This window comes from Manacus candei, unplaced genomic scaffold, assembly GCF_025592945.1.
Source record: "Manacus candei isolate 608988 ecotype Guabito, Panama unplaced genomic scaffold, ASM2559294v1 h1tg000014l, whole genome shotgun sequence".
Taxonomy (NCBI): Eukaryota; Metazoa; Chordata; class Aves; order Passeriformes; family Pipridae; genus Manacus; species Manacus candei.
In genome coordinates this window covers 12,688,487-12,709,777 of record NW_026138062.1, presented here as the reverse complement: position 1 = coordinate 12,709,777, position 21,291 = coordinate 12,688,487, and the positions used below count along the sequence as shown (strand labels likewise).

At 35.2% G+C, this 21,291-nt stretch overlaps 1 protein-coding gene across 14 annotated transcripts in view; it reads right to left on the bottom strand.

Moving 5' to 3' along the window:
* MYCBP2 (MYC binding protein 2) overlaps positions 1-21,291 on the bottom strand; it is a 180,696-nt gene that overhangs the window by 123,431 nt on the left and 35,974 nt on the right. For all 14 annotated transcript variants that reach the window (XM_051780370.1, XM_051780383.1, XM_051780369.1 and 11 more), the window contains exons 4-17: positions 17,395-17,548; positions 15,346-15,542; positions 14,882-15,124; positions 14,538-14,609; positions 13,238-13,334; positions 8,705-8,778; positions 7,448-7,586; positions 6,608-6,684; positions 5,772-5,976; positions 4,674-4,838; positions 3,821-3,979; positions 2,699-2,903; positions 1,859-2,004; positions 1,025-1,126 (exon numbers count right to left, since the gene is read on the bottom strand). In XM_051780370.1, coding sequence (XP_051636330.1) covers positions 1,025-1,126; positions 1,859-2,004; positions 2,699-2,903; positions 3,821-3,979; positions 4,674-4,838; positions 5,772-5,976; positions 6,608-6,684; positions 7,448-7,586; positions 8,705-8,778; positions 13,238-13,334; positions 14,538-14,609; positions 14,882-15,124; positions 15,346-15,542; positions 17,395-17,548 — 2,035 coding nt within the window. The remainder of the gene's footprint in view (positions 1-1,024; positions 1,127-1,858; positions 2,005-2,698; positions 2,904-3,820; positions 3,980-4,673; positions 4,839-5,771; positions 5,977-6,607; positions 6,685-7,447; positions 7,587-8,704; positions 8,779-13,237; positions 13,335-14,537; positions 14,610-14,881; positions 15,125-15,345; positions 15,543-17,394; positions 17,549-21,291) is intronic.

The window sequence follows — 21,291 nt, the reverse complement described above, 5'->3', positions numbered from 1 at the left end:
CATAGCTAAAGGTAGCCATTAAGATTCAAAGAAAAATAAATATTCCATCCTTTTCCATATGCATAGACAACTACAAGTTCTCTTCTTTGTTGTTCTTTATTTGTGGTGAAACCAGTAATTTCTTAATGCAAGTGAAATAAAGACATGATTTGCACCAAAAGATTCAGTGGCATAGAGTCTAAGCTGGATCACAAGGTGCATTTTGTGTTTGAATCAAACCAGTATCTAATTCATTAAAGAAGAATCAAAATGGTATTTACTAACACAGCAGGAACTTGAAGATCATCATGTCCCAATAAGTTATTCTTCTTCTCAATACACAATAATTTTACCAACCACATAATCATTCTTCACAAAAATATAGTTTTTATCAGTCTAGATCCCTCAACTTTTGCCAGATAAAGACACTGAGCTATTTTAAAACAAGAAGAGTACTGAAAACCTGTTAAGGTACATACTGTTTGTGTGGAAAATCAACATCAAGGTAGATAATACATAAGAAAATTTTGAAAAGTGGTAGCATTTTGGTTTTTGATTCAGCTTGTGTCAAATTTCTCATGCTATGCAAATACAGAAAAGGTAATTTTATAAAAAGAAATTTTGCTTACTATAATACAACAGAAATTGAATAATTTATTATAGTAATTAAATAATTCATATTATAGGTAAATTGCACTGAACAGGCTTGCAGTCTTTTCATCTCTTCATATAAAAATGTTTTAGCATCTACATATTAAAAAACTATTATTCAACTAGGAAACAGCAAAAAAATACAAATTGACTTGTGAAAGCGATATAAAATCCTCTTCACGATTAAAATTCTGGTTCTTATGCACACTTTGTTAAATATACAGATTTTTCCCAATTTTCTAAAAGCATGCTAGGCAACATAAGCTAGCTATTTAGAATCTGATTTTAGTTTGATTACTGTACTGCCTCACTGAAGGAAGACTATTTTCATTCCTAGAACACAGACTAAGTAGTTTCTTAAGCTACTCAAGCCTCTTCTCAAGAAGTCACTTACCTCTTCCCTCTTCCAATCTGTGTCTCCTATTGACGCGTTGCCGCTTTTCTTCTTGTCGTAACTGAAGGTGTTCTTCAATATTAACTCCAGGAACAGGGACAGCTAAATAGATTAAGAAAATAAAATATGTAAAATTATGTTTAAGATTGTTATGATGGCAAAAACTCCTGTAAGTTGGTAAATGAAAACTGAAACCTACTTACTAGCTGCTCTTTACATGGCTCTGACAATAATGAAAGGACTTAAGAAAATTTGGAGAACTTTTAGGCTTTATTTCCTAATTTCCTGGTTTTCATGAATCTGGCAATTCCAACGTCACTGAGCAGTACTTAGTACTTAGGCATATACATATCTATATTAAGTTATGTGTTGTCATGGTTATCTCAATTCTCCCCTAAAAAGTTTCAGAAAGTGTTATTATTAAACCAAGCCCAAAATTGTTTATATTCTTAAAACGTTTCATATGAACTAGCCCTTTTTTGGTTTAAGAATGCTCAAGTCCTGATATAAGCATTATAAAAAAATTTTCACATACCAAAAAGGACAAGAACAACTTCGTAGTATCAATATTAGTATCATAAGAGCACAGGTCACAAAGTGGCACAGATATCTATAATAAGGGTAAGCTTAAAACATTTCATGTAACAGAATGATCCCACTTTGCTACATAACCAACAAATAAATCTGAACAATAAACTCCATTTTATCCATTTTAACAATATTATACTGAAACTGTCCTGTAATAATAAAGTATGTAAACAAATGCACTGAGGAGAAAAAAGGTGCAGTAAGAAACAGAATTAAAAGCCATCTTGCTAATTTTGTATCACTTACCCAGCAAGAGATCTAAAGGTATCATCTCTTTTACAGCATCAAGGATTCCTCTTTGCCTTGCTTCCTGGCCATCCAGTTCTCTAGCACATGCCTTGCAGCACCCACATACGGCACAGCCTGACTCACCTGAGCCACAACCACAGATTCTGCAGCAAACAGAGTTGTTTTATTACTGTCTTTTATTTTCATGCATCCCTGATGCCTTGGTAACTAAAACATACATTATTAGTTTGCTCTATCTGTGGACATGTAAGTTTTCCTGAGATGAACAGAAAGGACTGCTGTTGGCATGTCCTGGCATGATGCCAGACCATATGCTGACCATACACTGAATTGACTTCTCAGCATTAACTTTTCTTCATTTAATTTAATGTATATCACGTGAAAACATGAACAAGGAAACAAGGAGTACATGAAATGCTGGAGAAGTAGCAATGATGTTACGTAAAGCAGTGGCCCTTTATGCAGCTCAGCTCAGAAGTAACAGATAAAAGCAACTGGAACAGCAAGATCAAAAACTTCCATCAAAGGACAAAGAAAGGTTATCCTGAGCCAGTAGCTCTGTCAAGAGACAGATTTATATTGGTGCTCATATCCAACAGCTCCTAGTAGAGAACTCTATGCTAAAGTAAACAAACGTATTTAAAACTAAATTACCTACAGCCATCACAAGCTATTTACAAAAAAATCGAATCTATTTCTGATTTTAAAAGAGCATAATCTTTTAGCTATAATGTTACTTTAGATTTAAGTTTAAAATACATCAGCTCAGTTTACACTCAATACATGCTTTAGCCACTCAACACACTGCATCACGCACATTTCCACACATTTGCTTACCCTCCAGGTACTCTATCAGGACGCCCACTACTAACACAGCTAGCTCCATAGCCTGTGCAATCTCCACATACAGTGCACACCATACACTGCTCCAGCTTCCATTTATGCATGCCTGGAGGACACATCATGGACTTCTCATCTTTTTCATCCAGTTCCTCTTCCAGGTCTTCATCCATTGCTGTAGCCATGTTCTCAACTCCAAAACCTAATCAGGACATTGAAACAAGAAATAGTTGTTTTCCAAGGCCAACAAAGAGCCTCTGGTTACCCAGAGAGGTGAAGTCAGGTTGGACAGGGCTCTGAGCAACGTGATCTGTTTGAAGGTGTCCCTGTTCATTGCAGGGGGGTTGGACTACATGACCTTTAAAAGGTCCCTTCCAACCCAAACTATTAAATGTTTCTATGAACAGTGGCTCCTGTGGAAGCTCTGAAGAACACTCTCAAATCAGGTTTTAAAAGGAATGACTAGGTATGCCTGATTTGCATGCTCAGCCAGCACAATGACAATTTTGAAACCTCCCTGCACCTGGGCTGGGGTATATAGGTAGGTTTCAAAACTAAAAGGGAAATGAAGCACTTCTATTCAGTATAGAAGTAACAGGTCATTTACTTGTCACGTAAAATATTCCATTAGGCAAAGGTGAACAGGTATGACTTTTTCATACCTCTATTTAGGAGTAACTCAAACATTCAGTTCTGTGGAGAAATATGTAGACTTACATTCACATCCTGTTTAAGCAAATGACTGAATGCAAACAAGGAAAGGTAGAAAATGTTTTCTTACTAAGACAATGACACATAGCAAGACAAAGAGGATGTGGTTTGGTTTTACTCATTTGTTTTACAGAAAAGCTTTTCTACTGACAGAAAGTAATTAAGTTCTGTTCTTTGTTGTTTTTTTTTTTTTAATTTTTTTTAAACATTACTATATTTATTAGTATGTGCACAACACCAAATACCTGAGAGTTGAAGTGAAAGCATTCATGCCTGTTTGTTTTTTTAAGCACGTTGTATTTACTCAATTAGTACTGGAATTACATTTTATAATAAAATGTTTAGCTTTGTTTTCACGTGGGATATTTTGCAGCACACAAAACAAAAGGAAAAATCTAGGTCCCACACCTTTTCCTCCCTGGCTCATGGAGCCTGTGTCTCGTCCACACTGTCCTTTATTATTTACACCGAATGTCCAAACTTCCCCGTTCTTCATTAACACACAGGTGTGAGCTTTGCCCATGGCTACTTGAGTCACAAAATGGCCTTTCAAATCTGTTACTAAACCTGGAAGACATAAAATACTTGAGTGGCAAATTGAACTTTCTAGCTGAGAAAGAAACTCAATGATATAACAAAACTGCTAGTGGATACAGACAATTTTAAAATTAATGGCAAAGGAGAAAAACAACAGATTTAAAAAACCAAGTGCTAGAATTAGAAGGAGAATTAGGCCTAGGCCACTTGTGCTGCAAAGAAAGAAAAGCCAAAAAAGCAAACCTAATCCTGCTGCAAATCACTTGTTCTGAAAAACAATTTTAAAGGAGCCATAAGGCCACTGGAATTTATTTCATTACTATTTTATTTAAACTGACATGTACTTGATCACCTGCTGCCTTATAAGCATAGAAACATATAAAGCTTGGTTTCTGGCAGACTCTGTAGCAAAACATGTCTCACTTCTATGACTTTCCCTGTGTGGCCTTCTAGTGTCAGATATTTACAACAAGAGATTTTATTTCTTTTTCTCCATAGTGGAAGCATTAATTTGGGTATTTGTCACCACTGCTGCTAAGTATTTTTACAGAACTTATGGAAACTTGTCTTCTCTTTCTACCCTTCTGTCATATTTACCTCAATCAGCAGAATGTCAGAAATCTATCAGAACAGTAAGAAACAAACATTTTCGCAGGCTAAAAACTATCAAGCTAATTTCAACAAGCCTAGTTGGGAAATAATTTAAAGACAAATATTAACTTACTTGTACTATCAGAGTAAATAGCATCTTTTCCAAACATGTAGAGTTCTCCATCTTTTGAAATTACAGAACTGCTTCCATTATTGCACGCTGTAGATATGACAATCTTTCCTTCCATTTTAATAATTTTTTTAGGTTTATATGGTTTTGACTGCCGTCTGCTTTTAGCTTTAAATAAATAAATAAATAAGTTACTAGTCATTCTACCAAAAAAACTAACCCCAACAACAAAAACATCAAAGGCACAATAACATCGTTCATATAATCAGGAGTTAGTTTTCAGGCTGCTACTGAAAAAGAAAAAAAAAAAACAACAAAACCAACCAAATAAAAACCCACAAACCAACAACACCCCCCCAACTATATGTACCATCTCTTGGTTTAATTTTTATTGGATTATATGGGTTTTTCTAAAAAATTTGATGGTAAGCAAAGTCATGATTAGATCAATATCTTTCAGGAATGATTCTCCAAGTATTTCGAAACACTTATTATTATTAATTAATCTACCACAACATAACAGAACAGCCTGTTTCCTAAAAGGAAGTATTTAATTTAATATCACAGCAGATCACAGCTTTGAGGCACCTAAAGCTATCTCTGTCTTAAAATTGAACCTGAACAAACAACTGCAGAGACCAGAACTAGGAAATTTATTAATTTTATATTGAAGAGGTATTTGTTAGTCTGAAGATCAAATTTAAGTCTTCTTTTATGTCTAAAGAATTCTCCTTGATCAAGGCACAGAAGATCATGCTTCTACAATTTCTAATCCATGTACCTCTCCATTAGTTGGCAAAAAAAAAAATAATTCCAAAGTTCAATAAAACAACAATGGCCTCTTGACCAAACTTATGACTGCCTTTGCTCAGAACAACTGTAAAATAGTACTCCCACCACACAATCCAAACTGTGGTAAAACACAGATCAACTTCTGTAGTTGGGAGAGGCAGTGGCACTGGTTGTCAGGAGCTGTGGCTGGCATAAAATTCAGCCCAAGTGGTATGTTTACATATTCTTGGAAAATGTTAAAACTCTTCAAATTAAAAAGTGGTTAAGAAGCTTTTATAAACCATTGGTCAAGTAAGCAATGATACATACTCGATTCACCATCCTCTCCTTTACTAGCAGAACCTGTGAAGAATATGCTTCCATCCTCAGCAACAAGTAAGGCATGTGAGCCATCATGTCCAACAGAAAACTGAATAATCTTTGGAGATTTTGTGATTGGGAGTTCAACCCATTTGCCAGCTGAAGGGCCACCTTGTTTGATTCCAAGGCTCTGATATTTGCCAGTATAATAAATCTAGGAGAAAACAGTTTATCATTTTTAGTTACACCACAGCACTTCAAGCTCATATAATTTTTAAAGTTGCATTTTTTGAAAATCCTGTCATTTCAAACCATACAGAACTTTTCCTGACTTTGTTTACACCATTTCAATAACTTTATCCTAAACCCATCAATTTTTACTTAATGGGGAAAATATTCTGATTAGAATTTGCTTGTTTTGAAATGTGTTTTCTACTGAGCCACAGAGCCAGTTTTCATATATAATTGTTTGGCTAGATGAGTTGAACACTGTTTGTGGGAAGTTAAGAGAAGGCAAAATTCACAAAGGTGCTAATACATCATTTCTAGACGAAGGGTAATTTTCACCCCCAAGTCTAAAACAAAGCCTCTAAGACTGACAGTAGAAATTTCTGTTAATTCAAGCCATGGATTTCTTAATGGTTCCAATCATCTGTTTATGTTTTCAAATAACTATTTGCCCTTTAGCCTTTAAAGTGGACTCTGAAAAATGTATTTAAATACAGTCATAGACATTCATTCTAACATACTAAAAAGGCAAAAATAAATTATGGAAAATAATAATCAAAAACTACATAAAAATCTACCGGTGCAATTTGCTATTCACTATAGAACATTTTCAGTACCTTTCCACTAGCAGTTTTCATCAGTGCAAACTCTCTTCCAGCACCAAGGACAGCTGATTCCTCATCAAACCCTGTACCTGGGTAAGTAAGATTGTGTTAACTGGACAGTTTAATCAGGCAGTTTCTCAGACCAGTTACCTACCCAACTCTGCTAGGGAGAGTTTGTCATAACAAGTAATCTAAGAAAGCTACAAGTGAAACCAAATTTTGCTGCCACAAGAAGGCTTACTGAACTAAACTTCGTAGACCTGCTCAAAGAGGAAAAAAGAACACATAAGAGCAACTGCAGTTGGTCAGTTGAAAGGTCCATGTAGTCAAGTATGCTTTGGTTCTGACAGAGCCAGAAGTAGACACCTAACAGAGCAAAAATACCCCAAAGCAAAGGCCAAGTGATATTCAAAATACTTTCACAGATATTAACAGTTCTTCATCTCAAATTCTGATGCAAGTGTTTTTCAATCCATTTCTTTTCCACTAACCCAGTCAGTGGTCTTTTTAACTTGTTGACTTTGACCCACAGCAAGGAGTTTCCCAGCTTAACTGCGTGTTATACAAGCACTATTATAAAGTCCAAGCTTCAAACAACTACATATTTATTATACAACTAAAGGAAAATACTGGAAAACTGTGGATAGTGCTACAGAGAGAAAGGTGGTTCAAAATGCATGTATGGATTTGACTATGAGTCAAATAACACTTAAACAGTTTCACACCCCTTGTACCTCTCCATGTGTTTATAATACCTTCCTGTATGTAATAAGAGACAAGGGAAGAGCAGCCTTTCAGCTCTATTGTTTGAATTACCAGGTTTGTTATTAACCTTCAAAGAAGAGGACTTACTGATAATGTGCAAATCTTTCTCCAGATCAAACAATGAGATGCCACAGGCATGTAAGCATTTTCTTGCAAGCTTCAGCTGCAGTTCTTGTTGCAGTACCGGCTCAGTACTTGTGGCAAATATTCGCACTACAAAGCCATCCTGCAATAAATATAAAAATCTACTTTATACTATATAATAAACACATTAATTTACTTTTCAAATCATAAGTGCACCAGTATAATACTATTTCAGAGTAAACTGTCAGAGGACACATTGATAAAATAACATTTATTATAAAACAACATTACAGAGGAGAAAAGAAGAAAACGGCAAACAGGACAACGTGAAATAAGTACCTGACATACCTTAAGCATATATTGAGTTCTATGAAAATGCTATGAACACTATGAAAATAGTAAATTGCTATAGAAATAATTAACTCTGAAATTCACCATAGTAATCATATTTTCATAAATATTTACATCTATATTTTAAGCCCTTAACCGCTCCTGATTTGGAACCCAAAATTCTGCATGCTGAGTGACTCCTGTAGCTAAAACAGTTTTCTGTTTAAAAATGCAGATGGAGTTGTTCCATTAGGAGGGAAATGCATTAATCCTGCTTTTCTCTTAGTTATATGTCTGGCATTTTTTGACAACCTGATCATATCCCATCCCTGTTTTACAGTTTTCTCAGTATCAAAAACCAATTCAGAACTAAGAATGCAGTAACTGTCTGCTGAAAAAACACACAACAACCACAGCAGTTTTGACCATAGTAGAAGCACTTCTTAGGGCTTCCACAGCTTTGGTCAACAGGTAATTTTCATACAAACCTCTATTGGAATGTAGTATATTTCATCTGTCTTCTGTTAAAACTAGCTGAAATTCCCCAACAAGTTCCAAAGCAATTACATAAAATTAAATTAGGAAAAAAATTATAATTAAGCTCTACAAAGCTTATCCCACAGAGATCCTCTAACATGTTAAAAAGATATTATTCCATCTATAACATTTTTTCCCCTGAAAGAGCACTGACGTTTTTCTTAAAACTTACCTGAAAAATCCATCACAAATCAAAATCGTGTGAATAAATACCAAAATACTGGTTTTTTATGCACAAATATGGCGGTTTCTCATTATTTCTAGTTACATGGATTTCTTCCTTAGTTGTGTTAGTGAAGAAAAAGCCAAACATTAAGCAAAAAGGAAGCTATAAATATTGTAAAACAATTCAGCTGAGAGAAAATTAGTCAAGCCATCATATGCAAAACTTACATCTCTAGATGCTGCTATTTGATTAATATATTCTCCATCAGTGAAAAGGATATTCTGCCCTTCAGTATGACAATCTGTGAGAGAAAGATGAAGTGCACTGCATCAGTTTATATTAGCATACACACACACACATGTCTCTGCTTTTGTCTAATTCAGTTTTACTACAATCAGATTATGAGATTTCTAGTTTGTCTAAAGCGAGATCACACTGTTCTGGTAATGTATTATTTTACACTAGGATCTCCTGTCTCACCGAAAGCATATAGTACTCCTTAGTTACTATAAGAGTTATTACAGAACTTTCCATTGTATGAAATGTAAATGGTTACACCCCCATATTTAACCAAAAAAAAAAAAATCATTTACTATTCACTTGTGAGTTATAACAGAACTAAATTCTAATTTTCCAAGACTGTTAAGTCCTTTCCCAAAGACCTTTTTTTACATAAAGATCATTATCTTTAAAGAAACATTTCCTCGGTCCAGCATATAAAACCTATAGAAATAAATGAATAAAACTTTCCATAATTCATCTCATTTTTTCATCACTTAATAATTTCACCAAACTATGGACTGAAAATCTCGGGGGGGCATTGAAAACTATAAAGCATATACTTGAATACATCACACATTTATTGAAAATAGGTCAGCCAATTCCTAGGAAAAAAGGTAGGAAAAGAATTCTACCCAAAGTAAGAGAAAAAAAGATCACTTTCTCTGTAAGTTTAAACACATGTCCCTACACCATTTCTTCTTCCCTTCCTGATCTGTGGATGGAGCTATGAACAAAGAGATTGATAATACATGGTTTCTAAGGTGTTTCTCTCATTGATTACACATAGGAAAGAGACCTCTTCCAAAAATACTACAGGACAGCTACTTCACACTCCAAGTATTTGCTTCATAACCTGAACAAACGTCCAGTCTCAGTTATTTTAACTACTAAATTTAATGTTAAATGAAGCACATCTTTCTAGCATAACTAGCAAGTTTGCTATTTTTTTGCTACTTATAAGCATTAAAAATAATACAGCTGAAAACCCCCCGCAGTATTTAGAAATCCATAAACTTGTTTACTTTTTCCTGCTATACTGCCCTGTCCAATACAGTGTATTACCAGGAATCAAATATGCATTAGATAGCCTTCTGTGATTCTCACATCTTTAAGCAAAGTACCTAAATTAGACAACCTTCCCCTTAGAGCAGACCCAGGTATGAATCACAGAGGGTATGCAGCAAGCAGGATGGAGAACAGCAAATACACTGAAGTTTGAAATACTGCTCTCTCAAAAACAATCTCAGACTGAACAACCAAAGCCAATTCACATTATTAATTCTCTATGCTGCAAAATTATATCAGTGATAAAACAAAAGAAACTTCAATAACTTGACATGAAGTCTCAAAAATAATCTAAATGACATTTCTCAAAAAGTTACAGGAAGATCGTAAGTATTTAGATTCCTTGAATGACTGAAAATTACATGCTCACACAAGCAGAACAGTCAAGGAAATAGAATAGTCTGACCACCAGTTGGTCCATATTATACTGTTTAACCTATTGCTTGAGTCATTTCAAGAAGAGGTGAGTTTCCCAGTAAACACTTTTGGGGGTTGGTCATATGTTTTGTTAGATGTGTTCAAAGAGGATATCTGGAACAGGGATGCTTTTTTATTTTAAATACATGTTCTCCAGAAGACTTCCTAAAAATTAGCACTTTATTAGGTAACATCCAGGTCCAACATTAAATACCAAATTAATGGAGAGAGTACAAAATGGAAGGTAAATGGAGTACCCGCAAAAACTAGGACAATATAGTGTTCTCAGCTAAGATGGAACTCTTATGATAATTACTAAGTGTTATTCAACCTGACTTTGGAAATTACTCTAGGGATGAAGATAGCCAAGGTTTCTGTCTGGAGACTGCTATAAGAGAAAGGACTAAAGTTTTACTCATAGTACATAACTACAGACATCTGTTAATTACAGCCTCCTTAGATGCTTCAAGAGAATATGACTATCAACCATCACCTTCCACATTTATATAGTGCATATATAGTGCATTCTCTGCCTGCTAATGAGGCAGGCCTTGAACTCATTTAGGTTACCCTCAGATAGCAGTACTTTTCAGACTAAGTGAATAGTCCTGAGTTCCAAAATATTAATTTGTAGCTTCAAATAACAACGAAACCATATAGCATGTGACTTTAACTTCTTCACCTGAATACTGAGCAACTGCTCTAAGGTATGCAGTAACCATTACTGCTAAAAGAAATGTGCGAGATGAAAACCTCTGTAAATTCAGAAATTCAGGTCCAATCATCTAGGAAAGCCTCACAGAATTCAGATTTTAATGATATATGGACTAAGACGTACAGCTCAGGTACAGTATATGAGGCTTGGCAAAGGCATTAGATACAAGATGTTGACACACATTCGGGTTGCTCCAGATACAATGCTAGATTTGCTATATCATCTATCAGAGTGAAAAGACTGCTCTTTAAAAATAGAAGTTTATGGTTTCAAGAAGCTGGTCGATCCTACTGTCTGGGAAAGGAGAAGATAATGTTCCATAGATCTCTGACTTCTAGGGTCACAAGACTTCTAGCTACTCCTAGCTGTTAGGATCAACACCTAATCACATCTCCTAATGAGCTCCTAATCTCCTATGCATCCCCTGTGTGAATAAATTCTAATACCTTATTTAAATGCACTATCATCAGCCAAGGCATTTGAAAGAGACCAATTCCAGGCAGAGCCATAGCTGAATACCATACAAACTAGGAGTAAATATTTGCTCTGTTCAGCTGTTAGCAAGGTTACTGCCCTCTAGTTCTATTCAGCATGGCTCTTGAGAACTACAACTTGCAAGTCACTGTAAGATTTCAGTGGGATAGCTACTACTTCAGAGTTAAGTACCTACTCAGTTTTCCTCAGGTCACACCCCCTCCCCCTCACCTTCATTTCTTTCCTTCTAACGGGAAACTAAAATAACCAGAAATGGACCCCTTGGAATTTGTCCTAGCCAAAATAACAAGGTCATATCTGCTCACAACATAACACTGAGATAAATGTGTAGAAATGCAGAAGGTAAACCAGCAGAATTCAAGGATAGAAATAAAAATGGTTGGAGTTACAAATAACATCTAGCACCCACTTTGATGCCATCACAAACCATACAAAACACAACTGTGCAAAAGAGTTTGAGGGATTTCTAAATGGGTATTCCCACAGTTATAAGATTTGCTTTTGTAATGGAAAATTAATATATTTTTGTTTAGAAGGCATACTGTCATTTAATTTGTGCCTTTTTTTTAGTATAAATACAAGGTAGTCTTGCAGAATGACGCTTGTCACTGAGATTTGCAAAAGCAAGCTAACAGCTTAGAGGGGTAGACTTTAAATGTGTTCAAGTCTCTCTCAAGACTTGTACGAAGAACACTGATTTGTTTACAAATGGTAACATTACTAAGGACCTCAAAGGACCCTACTGGTTGAAGAAGCTGTCCTGAGGTGAAGAAAGTTGAAAAACCACCCTAAAAGTCATTTTGTCAGATCCTTGAATGTGCTGTCACCTAAGTTTCTAATATAGCCCCACAAAGAGCAAGAACAGCTTAAACAGACATTCATGCTTCAAGGATGTGCAGAAAGTTGCCTGGACTAGATTCTACGTTCATAATTTGTTTCAAAAATTACTGTTTGCATTTCAAAGACAAAAATCCTAGAGAATTTTTCTGAGGTTTCAGTCAGCGGTTTCTTATTTATGTCAGGATGAAACACAAAATCTTTCTTCTGATTATAGAATAAGCCTGTCATTGTTTGATCAAATTTTCTTGTGTCCTTCTACTGTTCATGCGAGTGGCTAAGAACAAATGTGTTTCACTAGGAGGCCATTAAAGCATGTTCCAGGAACATTCTCATTTTCTAAACAGAGACTGAAGTTATGAGGCTCCTCTGAAAAAAGCCAACAAAATGAAACAAAACAATACAATAGTAACAAAACAAAACAAAAAACCCCACCCAAACAAAAATAAACCTAAAAGAAATCCCTAAACAAATAAAGCAAAACCCACCACCAATACAAACATCAGAAGTATGGTCCATCAGCTTTCATTAACTGCCTTGGCTTTTTGGATACATTTTTACTTATATTAAAAACCACATGGTTTTGTTCACAGTTTATAACTACCTACCTGTAAGAGATCCTGGAAACAAAGACATATGTGAGCCAAACGCTCAAAGTTCAAATGAGGAAGAAATAAAAATTTTTAAGAAGGAATTTAAGCTCATCTTTAAATTAAGGTGAACACACATTCTAAAATACTGCAATATTTTTCCAATAGTTGGAGTAAGATGCAAGGCCTCTAAATGAAATACTGCAGCTGGTCCAATGCACTGAAGTAATAAATAAAGAAATCTCTGATCTCAAAATCTCTGTCATCTCTAGATCTCTCACTTTTTCTTCTGCTTGCCTGAAAAAATATAGCATGTAAACAGTAAACTATAACCAACTTCTCATTCTGCAAGGTCTTACCTGGCAAAGCAACTGTACCGTCTTGTTCCAAAGTTTCAGGGTTTATTCTTATGGCTGTCATACTGTGATTATTCGCATCTCTATATAATAAATAACCCTGGTAAGAGTAAAAATATATATATTGGTATGAAAATATTCTTAAATACATCAACAGGTATTGTTAAAAGGGAAAAAATTGCAACCATTATTTTAGGTATTGTTTTAAAATTCTGGAAGCCTCTTACATCATATTTTCTTCATTTTGATAATCTTTTGGGTACAGTCACTGTGTGGGTTCATACACCTGTACGAGTACGCAAAAAACATCACGTACATTTATAGCTAAGCACAGAGTGTCCAAACGTGTGAAACCACATGAATTCTATTCCTTTCCAAACTGATAAAACTGTCTCCAGAATGAATGTATCCACACACATTTGTATTGTGCCAGTATACTTTTTGGTGATCTGTTTTAACACTAAATAAAACCAGATTTCATGTATGTGTACATACATATATATATATATATACATATCATAAGTGTAATGATAGAATATGCATTTGTAATTAACAATTTCACTTCAGAAATGTGGCAAGGAGTATACTTAAAATCACACTGGGACAATGAGATCACTCAGTTAATAGTAAATATATAGAATAAAAATTTCTCACTAGTTAAAAACTTAAGGAAATTCACTGGTGTCTGAAATGTAATTTTTTTTAATGTTTTGAGGACTTTTTATAACGAATAACAAAGGTATAAGAAAAGGTGGCTGATATTCTGGAAACTGACTAACTCTAAAAAACATAAACCATCCAAATATAGTTAACTCTGCAGCGGCAATGTCAACAATTATCTCCAGTCATTGTTTACACAAGCTCAATCCTCCCCCAACCAGAACAGCATTTCCTTATTTTACTACAAATGTTTTAAAGTCAATTTATTTCCCTAACAGATATTTCAAATATTTTTTACACTAGTTTCTTGCAATAGCACATTTTTACATCTACTGACACCCACTCGAAAAGCAGACATCAAGTGACTACAATTCACAGACCGATGAGTTAAACCATCATATTTTGAGAGTCTTTACAATGACAACACAAAACAAGGACACTTCATTACTCCTTTCTGTATGCCACTATAATCAGATGTTCATCTTCCACAGTTTAAAAGTCATTCAAAAAAGTCATGTTTTTTATAACTAAAGCCAAAGGAATGACAAAATATCCATGTAACCTTACTCTAAGCCAAAGTCTACCTAAATTACTCATGAGGGATGGGGAGGGCCACACGTTTTATATTTAAGTATTCACCTACCTGAGCATAACCTAACCAAGACTTTTTTTCTTTTCTGTTTTTGATGCGGGATGTAGAATTGTATATATGGCCCTGAAAAGCAAAAAACTCCAATCATTTAACAAATATCAGACTGAAAACTTAACACATAATCATTTACCATCTAAATAACAGTCTTCAACATATTGTGAAAATTTTAACAAAATGCTGTCAAATTCTCAAAGAAATCATCAGAAAACCTCACACAAACTGTAAAAGAACTGATCATTAGTAAGCTACTTAAGATTCTCCATGGAAACAGGACATCATAAAAGTTAAATTAAAATATTAATTGTCACTCATCAGATGAGAAGTAATCACATTACCCTCACTGTCCCGCTATATCCAGAGCCAATTTTGTAAAGTCCATCTTTACATAAGAGATAGAGGAAAAAACCATCACTCTGAAGTAGGCACTGGTCATCATCATCTACAGATATTTCTTTCAACGGCCACTTGTGCATCAAGGCTGCCTTCTTTATCCCATTACTGAACCAGTCCTGGATTTGGATTTTGCCCACCAAAACTGCCTGTACACTCCTCTGAAGAGAGTTTAAAATGGTTGGCACCTAAAGAGTAAAAGAAATACTGAGTGAAAAACATTACTATTTTTTGAATGTTGTATTTTCTGTTCTATCTCCAACTCAAGAGAGACAAAGAAATACCTACTCATCTCAAAAACAGTGAGGGGGGGGGAAAAGTTAACAATTAAACAACAGATCTTCTCAGAACTCATGAGAAGTACTCATTTATATAAATTCCCAGAAAGAGAGAAGTTTTAGTGCAATACCTGAATAGTCTGACAAGCGTGGCTGCCATTATTGGTGAGGATTGCAGAGATTGCTTGCAACGTTCTTCCTGTCTCTCCCCATGCAGCTACCAAACTGAAGAGGCAAGCGCAGGAAAGTGCTGTCAAGGACTGTCCTGTACTGTCATTCATTCCCGTGCTACGGACAGTTATTTCCAGAAGCAGCTGGAACAGGGATTCTGCAGACAAAACACAGCCATTAAACAGACAAGTCATAAAATCATACAAAACAATTTGACAGTCAATAGGCAATTAAACTTAGAAAATACATGACACATCTTTCTTCAGTAATTATGTTTAGCCCTAATTTCAGACAGAAAATAAAGCATCACAATCAAATAGACCTAAAATATCTTTAACTTTTCATTCTTTTTCAGTTGGTAAATGTCAAGTCTTGATAATCACCATGGTCAAAGAAGAAAAACTACAAGTTCTCTGTTACAGTAGAACACATTAACAAGAGCCAGAAGGAGTTATCTGACCTGCCTATTCAGTCTACCTCATCACTGAGATGATGTATAGGTCTTGACCAAACTTCTCTACTCTTTCTGACCATTACCCATGTTGAAGCACAATCCCCTTCACGGAAATGACCATTTCAAATCAAAGCTTGAAAATTATTTTGATTGTATGCCTCTTTTCAAGCATACATGTTTAGTGACTGAACATCTGCAGTAATCAAGGTGTGAACAGAAATCCACCTCAATTTTGTTGACAGCAGATACAAATAATCACAAAGGCGGATATCAAAAAGTGTTCTTTGAAGCTTTTTAATACTCTGTGCATCAGTACAAAAATAAAAGCTTTCTGTAGCAAATTACGATCAGTCTTTGGAAATGGAATACTGTTAAGTCATAAAATATGGAAAAATACATAAAGTCTGCAGATGTTTTTAAAATTATTTTTAAACAACACATGCTACAGCCTAGCCTTCCCTACGGTTCTATAAACCAGTAAAAACTATGAATCAACAAAAGATAACTGGATTTTAACTTAAAGGACATAATCAATCATGCATGCAAAGGCATCAGGAGTTCAACTTGTATTTTCAATATCAATAAAAACAAAATTAATTTTCAGTGACGTTTTTGGATGGCCAGAGGAAATACGAAGAAAAATTCTTACACTCTGCTTAGCACATAAATTACAATGTTAAATATCTAAGCTACAGATTAGCTCTCTACACTGGTGCAGCCTCACCCTGAATACTGTGTGCAGTTTTGGTCACCTGAACATAAGAAGGATATTAAGTCATTAGAGATTGTCCAAAGGAGGGCAACCAAGATGGTGAAGCGTCTTGAGGGGAAGCCGTATGAGGAGTGGCTGAGGTCACTTGGTCTGTTCAGCCTGGAGAAGAGGAGACTAAGGGGAGACCTCATTGCAGTTACAACTTCCTTGTGAGGGGAAGAAGAGAGACAGGCACTCATCTCTTCTCGGTGGTGATCAGTGACAAGACCCAAAGGAATGGCCTGAAATTGTGTCAGGGGAGGTTCAGGCTGGATATCAGGAAGAGGTTCACCCAAAGGGTGGCTGGATGCTGGAACAGGCTCCCCAAAGAAGCGGTCACAGTACCAAGCTGACAGAGTTTGAGAAGTGTTTGGACAATATTCTCAGGCACATTGTGTGACTTCTGGGGATAGTCTGTGCAGGGCCAGGAGTGGGACTCAATGATTTTGTAGGTCCCTTCCAGCTCAGCATATTCTGTGATTACAACAGCAGATTGCAAGAGAAGCCCACTTTAGAACTATATTCAGTCTAATAAGACCAAGTATTTCATGCATCAGTAAGATAACTGAATCACATGATTCAGTGCAACTCTGCATATACACCTTTACACACTAATCTAGAAAAGATTAATGCTGCAGAACTACTCGGTATATGCACCATAGGGAGTTTACATTCCAGAATCAAGTCAGTCAATCAAGAACAATCATGTTACTATCTCACAAATACTTGCTAGAAACCATTTTCTTCTGTCCAAGACAGTAACTGATGTATGTTAATAAAAATACAGTAATAGATAGATATTACCTAGGACTTCAGGAGGCTCTGATTGCAGGCCTTCTGGTTGCTGACCTTGGAGCACATTAAGTAGAGCTTGTAGGCTCCTGAGACACAAGGATGGATGAGAAAATCTTGTTTCCTTTATAAGTTCAAAGACTTCACATAGTCCAACTTCGATGATCTAAAGAAGTACAGATTTTTCAGAATAGTTGTTAATATAATATTTTTACATCTTCATCAATAAAGGTATATTCCAATGTTCACTGAACAAGATAGTTACTCAAATAAAAAAAAAAGCAATACAGAATACAGTGGTAATTCAAATAAGAATCAAAATCAACTGTACCAGCAAAGATCACACAGAAGTCAGCCATTATATGAAAGAGTATATCTAAGTAGAGTAATAGTTTCCTGAAAAAATGAGGAAACTTAAAATTTTTTTCACAATATAAGACAAACTGTGTCTCTGAGCCCTTCTAATTTCTATCCAGCTTACACTTTATTTGACAGACCTCTTTTTCCTTGCTCATTAATGTGAACCAGCAAGCTAGAATTGGCTTGCAACCTGGTCTCACAACCTGAATAACAATACATTTGACAGCTGATACTGGCAGCTCTAGTACTTTCCCCTCCAAAGTCTCAGAGATTAGTTTTTATATTGTGACAAAAACAAAAGATTGTCACTAAAACTCCACATGTACTCATCACAGACATGCATTAAGCAAACTAATAGAACGTGTAAAAGTTCTGTTATAGCCACTCCTAACTTTCCCTTTTAGAATTCCTGAATATTCTGAGTTTACAATTATGCTTTCCTCCACTAACTGCTTCCTTTCATTTCCTTCTCAAATTCCGTGTGTAATAACAATGAGGATGAATGAAAAGAGAGTAGAGTTAGCTCATTTGTATAAACAACCATATCTTCAAAACTTCACTATCTGTTTTGGTCAGGAGCAGAGCCCCAATGTTTAGAGTATTTAATATAGATTCACTCTTGAGTAAAATCTAAGGAAAAGACTGAAATGTGAAAATAAATAACACTGTTAATGAACTGCCACTAATACTTAAAACACATCTGTTCTGACAGTCAGCTACAAGTTCTACTGGATGCCTTGTAATTTTGCTACCATTCAATTTATTTTGATTCTGGTCTTTCAGAAATTATTTTACCACCTGTTTTATTTTTGGAGGAAGAATAAAAACATAATCAAATCAAGTCTTCAAAGTGCAACACCAATTTTCCTGCAAATTACACCTTACATTTCACATCTTCAGTGGAGTGGGGGGAAACACATGCATGGAACCTACAGGGAAAAAAACCCTGTCAACAAAATAATGGCACAGATGTTTTTTCCAGGATCCCAAATTCACCATCATCTAGCAGGCTAAAAGTAAAATAACCTGTAGTACATTTTTAGAAATTCACTTTCTTTTCAGCTATAATATCTTTGAGAGAAACTGAGAAGTTTATTTTATTCTTCCCAATCATCAGACAGAAGACCTCATCTAGGAGCTGACAGAGGCAGTTGGAAGAAGCAGAGAACATAATGCAGTGGAGAAAATAATCTGGTGAACTTCCATTACAGCAGAAATCAACGATGATAGTTCTGCTGGGATGTTGTCAAGTCTGCCCAGTTTTTGGGTTGGATTTTAAATATCTAAGATCAAGAGACTGGGTAGGCTTCATAAAACACATCTGAGATTGTTTTTAACCTTAAAATCTCATGTAGCTATATTTTATATATATATTCATATATATATATATATACACGAATATATGTATGTATGATGTTTGTATCTCTCTACCTCTCTCCTCCAAACTGTGCACTGAAGGACAGAATGAGCAAAAAGTTCTTTTCAAGACATCTTAAGCTTTTTCTCACTGCCCTCTGAAGGGTCTCTGAGCCAAAACAAGCACTGCTGCCTCAGTCTCTATGTCACAGCCTGACTGCTTTTACTGATGCTCTCCATGCAGCCACCCTCCTGCTCCCTTTGCAACATCTTTGAGATTTCAGATCAAAAGTGTAAGCCCACTTAACAAAGGGTATACAAAATTCTAGCCTGGATGCAGACCATATCTAATTCCTAAAAACTCTCCTATTTCTTCAAGAAGTCTTTTCTACTCCATTATTTTCTCTATCTTCCCTCTCATAGCATAATAAGCATTTTGTCCAATGCTCACATTTATTTATTTAAAAATATTTAATACTCTGCATTAATTTATATCATACACATTAAAAAAAACCCAAAACATTTACAAAGGTAACACATTTTCCTAATGCATTCTAAAAGACTTAAAGTCAGTCTCTAGAGAAAGTAATTATTTTGCTTTTCTTTTTTCTTACAACTTCAAAATTTTCATTTTTGCTCAAGTTCATTACCAAAATGTATGCCAATGCAGGAACAGAGAATATTTATGTCAGTTAATTCTACCTTAATCACTTTAATACAGTATTTGTTCCTTTTAGTACAGGGCTTTTATGGATCACCCATAACTGTGTTAGATTTAATACTGGGGGGGGGGGGGGAGTACCTCTTTTTAACCCTTAGAATTACAAATCATATCATGGCTGGGCTTCGCGAATGAAGATTTGGGAAGGCTCTATCCACATTTGTTACTTAGATCTCAATCTCCCGTATTTTTAGTAGAGAGAATTCCTCATCATTAGCTAAGGTACTAAGCAAAAAAAAGGGTACTAAATAAGTATGTCAGGCACCACAAATATTTCCTGTGAATCCAAAAATATAAAGCTATCAAAGCAAGTTACCAAACTGTCTGAACAAAACCAAAACACAATTTTTTTATTGTGCTAATATCTAAAGAGTAGCAAATTGTGTCTTTAGATCTCTTTTAATAATGGTAAAAACAATTGTTCTCAATCTAATTACAGAAATTGCATAGGAGAACTTTTAATTCTGAAATACTCTCTAAATAAAAGTTCTAACAAACCTCACTTCCTCAAGTTTAGGATGTAAAATAAAACACTTCAATAGAACACTTGAAATCAAGCTAAGCTGCATAAAAAGTAGAATGTTTTCAACTTATTCTCAATTACATGAAGCATTTTTATAAACAAAAATCCCAACACACAATGGACTAACTTCACCAGTTTAATTCTAGAGAATCTGGAAAATTAAAAATTCTGGCTACATTTTTTAATTTGACTTTCACCTCACTGTCAAACTCAAAATACAGTATTCTTTTAAATAAGCTAACAATTACTATCAGAAATTGATCTCGTAATTATTGTAAACCTTAGAAACTTCAATAACTTTATTCTTTACATTTAATGAACTAAGCCCTATCCAATATTGTTCATTATACACAAAAATCAGACCATAATATACTCAAAGTATGAGACAGACACGTATATCCAAGATACCAAGACATTTACCTAGTCTCTGTAAGTTTTACTACATGAGGCAGCTCCAAGTAGATGTCTTTTTCAAAGCATAGATACAAGTCAGACTGTTACCTCCAAGTAGCCTAAACAACCTAACATTAGCCATACAGTTATGAAAAATACTGAGGATGTACCAAGCATATAAGCTATTACTGAATCAAAAATTCTAGAATTCTTTGAAATTTTGTAGATTCTTTGTTAAAAACAAATAGTTTGAAAGCATATTCATTTTCATCAATTTTATATTTGCTGTACCAAATACAACAAAATATCTCACCAATTTTCTGTTTTGAGAGGTTTCCTACCTACCTAAGACAGGTTGTCCTGAGGACAGCTGGCTTCTGGAGCTTGTAGACATAGATAAGAAGCTGAATAGCCCCCCTGTAATCCAGGGGGAAACAGTTAGCCACCTGCTGAGCCACTTGGATCCTCACGAGTCTATGGGACCAGATGGGATCCACCCAAGGGTGATGAGGGAGCTGGCAGAAGAGTTCACCAAGCTGCTCTCCATCATCTACCA